The 8,560-nt window shown below is 45.4% G+C and overlaps 1 protein-coding gene across 5 annotated transcripts in view; it reads left to right on the forward strand.

The window, feature by feature from the left end:
* Positions 1-8,215, forward strand: part of SYT9 (synaptotagmin 9) — a 146,663-nt gene extending 138,448 nt beyond the window's left edge. The window contains exons 7-8 of one of the 5 annotated variants that reach the window (XM_084894222.1): positions 3,774-3,910; positions 4,033-8,215. In XM_084894222.1, the coding sequence (XP_084750348.1) occupies positions 3,774-3,878 (105 nt within the window). In that variant the 3' untranslated portion in view covers positions 3,879-3,910; positions 4,033-8,215. Of the gene's footprint in view, positions 1-3,773; positions 3,911-4,032 lie in introns of those variants that run through there. The other 4 variants (XM_084894221.1, XR_014795932.1, XR_014795933.1 and 1 more) reach the window with 4 other exon arrangements.
* Positions 8,216-8,560: the final 345 nt, after the last annotated feature.

Here is an 8,560-nt window from a genome sequence, read left to right on the forward strand (position 1 = left end):
AGGTGCTGCCTGGGAGGCCTGATAACAAGGTTACTGCTGCTTCTGCCCAGTGAAATGGGCCCGGTGCCAGCACTGGACCAGCAGGGCCAGCCTTAGGGCCACCAGGGCTTGAACACCATTGTTAATCTATAGTCTTGATGCCACCGTTACCACCACCCCATCCACCAAGTTCCTACTGGGTCAGGTTGGTTGGTTGGTTGAGTTTTTCCAGTCTTCTTCCCACAAGACAAACAAAAAGGGTTGAACCACAGCACAATTCACCCATGCCCTTCCTCTTGAACAACTAACCTGCTTTTCTCATACGGAGAAAAGTTGAAGGCTGGGCTGAGGGGGAAACAAAAGATCTTGCTGCTCTAAGTCTGGGCTCCACTGAAAACCTGCCCTTCATGGACTGGAAACAAGGAAGGGATGTTGCACCATGCAGACCCCCCTCAATTCCCCAGCTCACTTCCCACAATTCCGCCCCTCACACCCAGTTCTGACAATATGCCCAGTATGCACACGCCCTTTCCTGCCTTGGTGCCTGTGCAAGGACTCTCTCCTCTCCGGATGGACGCCCTCCCCTTCAGCCTAAATGTTCCAGCTCAAGTCGTATCCTTCTTTTTGTTTGTCCCTTTGTTTTGGTTCTTTAGATTCCACATGTAAATGAAACCATACAGTATTTGTCTTTCTGTCTGACTTATTTCACTGAGCATACTAACCTATAGGTCTATCCATGGTGTCGCAAATGGCAAGCTTTTGTTCATTTTTATTGCTGAGTAATATTTCATTGTATATATGTACCTCATCTGCTTTATCCATCCATATATTAATGGATACCTACATTGCTTCTATATTTTGCTATTGTAAATAATCCCTCAATATAGAAGTGCAGGAGAGAATCCAAGATGGCTGCACAGGTAAACACCTAGCCGCAGCAGCACACAACAATTTCAATAAAATACAATACAACTAAAATATAAAATGGACATTACCCATAATTACAGGAAAGTCGACTGACTGGAAATTCTACAATGAGAAGCAAGGAAAAAACCAGAAGGAAGAGTGGAGGAGCTATAAAAGCCTAAGGTACGGAGACACGCGGCGCGCGCTGAGAGGCAGTCCCGGAGGCGCACACATTGTGCGCAGAGGACGAACTGTTGACTTTGCTGCCAGATTGAACTGTTGACTCTGCTGCCAGATTGGCGGGAAGGAGACAAAGGCTCTGGACTGTGCTGGGCCCCAGTTCCGACTCCTCTGAACCCCAGTTCTAGACCAGACCCTGGGGACCCAGGCTCAAACAGAGGGAGCTGGGCTGTAAGGCGGAACCCCGGGGAAGCGGCGAAAGGAGGTCCCGGAGGTGCGCACATTGCGCACAGAGAAGAGACAGTTGTCTATGCCATGGGATTGCCCTGGTGGGAAGGAGACAGGGGCTCCAGACTGCTCTGAATGCCAACTCCAACCCCACTTACAACTGAACTGAACCCCAGTTCCGGGCTCATTGGGGGAAAACCTAAACTGTTTGGTAGCAGGTGAAAATCGAGGACACCTTTCTCTCAGAGGCGCTTGCAGCGAGTACTGAAGGACCCTGGTGATTACTGAGACTCAGGAACAGCATAGGGCGTGGCTGATGGAAGCCAAGCCTGTAGGCTCCACCCTGAAACTCCACCCCATCAGGGAAGCGGCGAAAATGCCAAGACAATGAAATAGATCACAAATGAAAGAAATGGAGGACAAAAAGCGACTGGATATAGAGTTCAAAACCACACTTATAAGGTTGTTCAAGAATCTCCTAGAAAAGGCCGATAAAATAAATGAGACCTATGAGGACATGAAAAGGGATCAACTAGAAATAATAAAGGATCAACAAGAAATAATAAGGGATCAACAAGAAACAAAGAATACATTGTCTGAAATAAAAAATATTATACAGAGTCCTAAAAACAGAATGGAAGACCGCAAGAATCAAGTCAAAGATTTGGAACATAAAGAGCCAGAAGACACTCCTCCACAAAAGCTAGAAGGCAAGAGAATCCAGAAAATTGAAGATAATGTAAGAAACCTCTGGGACAACTTCAAGCAAACCAACATCAGAATTACGGGGGTCCCAGAAGATGAGAGAGAGCAAGATACTGAAAACATATTGAAAGAAATAGTGAAAGAAAACTTCCCCCACCTGGGGAAAGAAATAGACTTACAAGTCCAGAAAGCGCACAGGACCCCAAACAAAAGGAATCCAAAGAGGACCACACCAAGACAAATCATAATTAAAATCCAAGAGCAAAAGACAAAGAGAAAATATTAAAAGCAGCAAAAGCAAAGAAGGTAATTACCTATAAAGGAGCACCTATACGATTGTCAGCTGACTTCTCAACAGAAACCATGCAGGCCAGAGGGGAATGGCAAGAAATATTTAAGGTGATGAATAGTAAGAACCTACAGCCAAAGATAATCTATCCAGCAAAGCTATCACTCAGAATTGAAGGTCAGATAAAGAGTTTCACTAATAAAAAAAAGCTAAAGGAGTTCATCACCACCAAACCAGAATTATATGAATTGCTGAAGGGGGTTCTTTTGGAAGAGAAAGTAAATAAGGATAAAAATTATGAACAACAAATACCTAACTATCAACAAGTGAATCTAAAAACCAAGGAAATTAAAAAAAAATCTGATGAACAATATTAACTATTGAATATAATAGAATCAGAGGTATGGAAGGGGAGTGAACTGACGATTCTTGGGGAAAAGGGGAGAGGGGGATGTGGGAAGAGACTGAACATAAACTGTGCACCTATGGATGAGGACAATGGGGGTGGGGAAAGGGCAGAGGGTGGGGTGGGAACCTGGTGGAGGAGAACAATGGAGGGGGGGAAAAAAGAGGAACATTTGTAATAATATGAACAATAAAGACTTATTTAAAAATAAATAAAATAAAATAAATAAATAAAATAAATATAGAGGTGCAGCCGAAACCGGTTTGGCTCAGTGGTAGAGCATCGGTCTGCGGACTGAAAGGTCCCAGGTTCGATTCCAGTCAGGGGCATGTACATTGGTTGCTGGCCCATCCCCAGTAGGGGGTGTGCAGGAGGCAGCTGGTCAATGTTTCTCTCTCATTGATGTTTCTAGCTCTCTATCTCTCTCCCTTCCTCTCTGTAAAATATCAATAAAATTTATTTAAAAATAAATAAAAATAATAAAATAAAATAAACCACCATGGTTTAAAAAATAAATAAATAAATAAATAAATAAATAAATAAATAAATAGGTGCATATATCTTTTTTAAGTAGTGTTTTTATTTTGTTTGGATAAATACACAGAAGTGGAATTGCTGGGTCCTATGGTAGTTCTGTTTTTAATTTTTTTAGGAAACTGCATACTGATTTCCATAGCAGCTGCACCAATCTGAGCCCCACCAACAGTGCCCAAGGGTTGCCTTTCCTCCACATCCTTGCCAACACTTGTTATTCATTGACTTTTTGCTAATAGTTATTCTGACTGTTGTGAGGTGGTAGCTCATTGTCTTTTTGATTTGCTCTCTTTGCAGACTCATAGAAACAGAGATCAAACTGATGGCTGCCAAAGCGGGGGATGGCAGATGGGTAGGACGGGTGGAGGGGAATATAGTCAATAATACTGTGATAATTTTCATGGTGACAGATGATTACTGTGGTGGTCACGTTGTAAGGTATATATATAAATGTCTAATCACTTTATTGTATATCTGGAACTAATGTAATATTTTATGCCAGCTATACTTAAATATTTGTTAAAATTTTAAAGACTTACCTTTCAGCATCCTCTCTGCAGCCTCTTCAACCCCCTGGAAGCTCGTCTCTCCCTTCTATTGCTCTTATGCCTTTCAATGTGCACCTCTGTTATTCAGCTTCTCACCTTGTAATTTCTCCCTCTGTGAGCCCCCTGGAAAGCAAGGTGTGTATCTTACCCATGGAACTGTACCCCTGCATCCAGCACGGTGCCTGGCACTGGTTTGGTACCCATTAAAAATATATGGATGAAAACCAAAGCATTCTTTTTTTTTCTTCTTCCTGCAGAAACGATGACTGTGGGTAAGAGGACTGCTTTGGCAAGGACACAGTAGGACAACCATCTTACAAAGATCTTAAGTAACATTCCCTATCCAACAACACCCGGCGACTCCAGTGACCAAACGCTCAGCTGTAACCACAGTGATAACTGGCCTTCTTTCCAGACTGGGTTTGGTGAACATGAATGGTCCAGTTGTCTTCAGATGGCCGAAGGCGGTGTGCTGTAGGGGAAGCACGTCTCTCACAGCCAAGAACCAGGACCGGACTGCGGAAGAAAGCAGCTGATACAGTGAGAGGACCGAGAGAACCTTGCGTACCAGGACTCTCAGTGATGGCACAGCATCTGCCCTGGCAACGTCATACTGACACGATGCTATTTGTTTGAATGCCCTGGAAGGACAGAATACTTTAAAATATATCCAGGTGCTAACTAGGCAGCAGGTTTAATTCATCTTCGAGCTAATAGCTGTCTCCAGAAAATATTTCACCCGAGAAGTGTTCCAGCTTTGCCAGGAATAGCCCCAGGGATGGAGTCGGATAAGCACGCTGTTCCCCTGGAGAAAATCTAATGCAAGGAGGGCTCGCTCATAGCAAACCCACTGCCCTCCCCCGTACACATGGCAGCGAGTACCAGTTGGTCGTAGTTCTCTCGTCTGCTAAACCCAGGTTCTGAGGGGTCAGAATCCACAGCATAGCACTGTCTTCTGGGTAGCCAGCAGCCACTTCTTTTTTAACCAGTATTAGCATTAGAATGCAAGTTGTCATCCCTGCTAGAGAGACATCCATCTCAGTGGTGTAAGCATTCCAGAGTAGCCTTTCCCAGACTCATTTGTCCACTGAGGGAACAGCCTCAGAAATAGATGTGCTGTTGTGAGAGCCGAGTTCATGGAGAGATAATACAGAAATCCCATGAGTGGGGGCACAACGTTTGGGCCTTCTTGGCCTGAGTGCCTTCTGGGTATTTCCACACGCACCAGCCCAAAGGGTAGCCTTGGGTAGCCACCAACAGGTTTCCTCTTCACTTCCAGACACAGATCACTCTCACAGCCCTTGGGGAATGGAAATACCCACAAGAGAGAAGGTCAAGGGCTCTCCCCAGTATCTCATTCATTACTCAGCTTCCTTTGTGACCATGTCAGCCAACTCACTGCCAACCGTGTTCCTCATCCTCATTGCTTCTGCCGTCATATAAATGAAACCAAAGGCCTCAGCATACCCCGGGCGGGGAATCCTCTCTCTCCCATGATGGGTGCAAGGTACCCCATCCACACGTTTTCACCATTTATCCAAGATAACATTTCCCTTTTCATCTGATCCCTTTGTAGCAGAATCCAGAGTTGGATTGTTATTTACCTTCCTGGGAAGCTCATTATCCTCATTTGAATTATCATTTCAGCGTAGGACTAGCTGGGTGGAAACAGGATCATGTGTGTCTTCAGAAAGTTTTGTGTTGCCACAGCTGCCTGGTATAAGAAATACCCGGATGTCAGACCTAAAAGGATGGAGGCTTTGGTTATGTGAGGCACTATTGCTGCTCCCCAGTCTGCCTGATTCATTTCCATTTCATTGGCTTTCAACCTCCAGGATCGAAAGGGGACCCAAGTTTCTGTCTACGTCTGATGACAGGAGAAGAATGCTACTTTCTTGGCCCAGCTCTTTCTGCCTAGTCCTCCCTATTCAGACATCCTTCACCATTTCAGTGTTAGGAGCAAAGCATGAAACACTCATACCAGCAGGATAGTTAGCAGAAATATGATCACCAGTGCCAGGCAGATAAGCCCAGAAGAATGGTCCCCGATAAACCAGACTGTCCCAAATAAGCATCAGACGGCCATCCCAATAAATTTTGACATGTCCTAGGCACTGGGGCCTGGGCAGGAGCTCCTGGGGCAGTTGTGTCTGTTATTCCCCCATCAAGATCTTCCTGCCCAAAGAGCTGGCAGCCCTGGGGTACTAATGAGTGTGCAACTGGTTTGTTGTTCTGAAATGGAAGGTGGTTTTAAAGAGGCCAGCAGGCAAAGAGGCAGGTAGATAGCTTTATGTCTGGAAAGCTTTGCCTAGCCAGTCCAGCTGTGGCCAGAGGCCCATTATCCATTTGAACTCCCTCGGCCGATCCGCAACTCTACTTTTGTTCTTTTGCATTCTGTTTGGTTTCCCTTTAGTTTCCTAGTAAACGTTCATTTTGAAAAATTCCAACCTTGTCTCATTGAACTTGGGGGGAAGGGTATTGTCCAACACGCAATACTTAACATGCAGGAGGACGGAGTGGAATAAGGGGCAGAGGAGGAGAGAGTAATATCCATGGACACTTAAATAGAGCAGAAGCCAAAGAAAGGCAGCTCGTTATGATGGTTATAGATCTTGCGATGTCACAAGAAACCCTGGAGGAAAACCACAATTATTGTCCTTCTACTGATGGCTCAAATGCTTGGGTTGGATGCTTTCTTCCCCCACTCATCTCTGCGCCAAAGTAAAGGTTCAAACAAGACATTCCCATCCTTGGAAACGTAGAAATGAAAATGCTACTTATACTAAGCAGAGGTTGTCTGTTCCTTGTCTGAAGACTTCAGAAAGAATTATTGTAGCTAATTAAGAGAAAAGGGTTTTATCAAGTCTAGATTGGATGAACATAATTCTGCCAGCTGTCCCCTCGCATGAGGTCCCCACACCACTAGTGTTGCCATGGTGCTTTCTCCAGTTTCCCCTCCTCCCTCGCAGCAGCCCTGCGATCTGGAATAGTCAGGGGCCAGTCCACTGACCTTCCCCCTCTGTCTAACTCTGCCAGCTTGCTAGAACTTTCGAAACAAAGATATAAAAAGTGGTTTAATAAACTAAGAAAAAAACCTAAATCATGGTTGTGCATATGTCCAAAAATGATGCATGCGTCCTGCATATGGATCTTGGGAATTCACCGGCCATTTAGCTGCCCATAGCGCCCCCTTCCCCCACCAATTTCACTGATGGCAGCTGGGGGATACTGGCGGTGTCCAGCCTGAAATTGCCACCCACACTCAACCCAGAGAGGATGGCCTCACCTGTTGCTTTACTGTCCCCTTCTAGACCCTGCAAAGAGTATGTCTCCCACACACCGCACTCCTGAGCTGGTTGCTGACATGGAGCACAGCCAGAGCTGTACGTGTCCAGAAAGGTTTTGCCAAGACTGAGGTTTCCTCACGGATGGGGCCTTCTGACTCTTGACCTTCCAATCTTCTCTTTGGACCAGAGAGAGGTGATAGCCCTCAACATCCTTTAATAACCACTGATTACTTTCCCAGGCACGAAGCCAATCATGCCGCAGAGGCACTGTTTGAGATTTTAACTTTGAAGCCAGAGATAAGTCACAGGCGGTGCTCAGAGAATTGTGGTGGGTCTCTGAGATGCCCTTTCTGGAAAAGAGGCTAAGATGAATGGGGCCCTTTGTGGCAGCACATAATACTCCACCCTTAATCTGACTTCATCTGAAATAGGCTGACCTTGGAGGAAGAGATGCAATAGTAGAGCTAAGAAGAAGAAAAAATGACCCGAGGGAGACGTTGCCCCACCCTCTCAGGAAATATCCAGGGAAGACCTGTAGGAAAGCTTCAAGGAAAGCAGGAAAAGAGGGTTGGCTGGTATTCCAGGAGCTGTAGAAGGCGAGGCCTGGTCCTCACCTCTAAGCCCAGATGTAAGGCAAACAGAAGCTCTGAGCAGTGCAGTGCACCTGCCTCTAGTGTCGAAGTTGTCAGGTATCAAGGACCCTTTGCTCAGTCTCCTAAGAAATCCCATCCAGGCTCTCCAAGGGCCATGGCAGAATCCCCTCCTCCCTTCTTCCGCTCAGAAGGCTTACTTGTCACTTGCTGCCTAGGCTCCCTGGGCATATGGGCTGCAAATTTAAGCCAACGGTGTAACCACCCCTGCCCACACATTCCCTGCTGTGATTTCACCTTGTCCAGCAGCTCTGGGCCTGGAAAGGACCAAGAACCAAGGTGGAAGATGGCCCCCAAGCCTCAGAGGGTTACACCTTAATGGCATCAGGCTCCCCCAGTTCACCCATAGGCCAGCTGAGGGTTCGCATGCATCTTTGGCTGGTTGGCAAGAGAAGACCAAGCCAAAGGGACCTGGCCACAGAGACTGTTCCCTGAAGTCATTGCACTGCCTCCCAAATGCCACCGTAAGTGAGATTTCTCCGCAAAGGCTGGAGGAGCATTGCCTGACAGTATAGTTATCAATGTAAAAGTTATAATAATAAACAACACTGCATTCTATGGTTTACAACGTATGGTATCATTTTTGTCTATTTTCTTTATTTTTTGAAAATTCAACTTGCATGTTCCCAAGAGTAAAGTTTGCTTTTTAAAAAGTTGATATCTTCTTGGCTCCATACTAAATTCATTATAGTTATCATTCTGATATTATTCTTTACATTAAAGCTATTTCCAAGCCAATGCTTGATTAGTAATATTCATGGCTTTTCCTATCAAGTGAACATTACCCCCATGGCACTGACTTTTTCACAATTTAGATAAAATTCGTTTCTGAATGGTGACAGTATCCA

This window comes from Pipistrellus hanaki (genome assembly GCF_964339955.1).
Source record: "Pipistrellus hanaki genome assembly, chromosome: 9".
Classification (NCBI taxonomy): domain Eukaryota; kingdom Metazoa; phylum Chordata; class Mammalia; order Chiroptera; family Vespertilionidae; genus Pipistrellus; species Pipistrellus hanaki.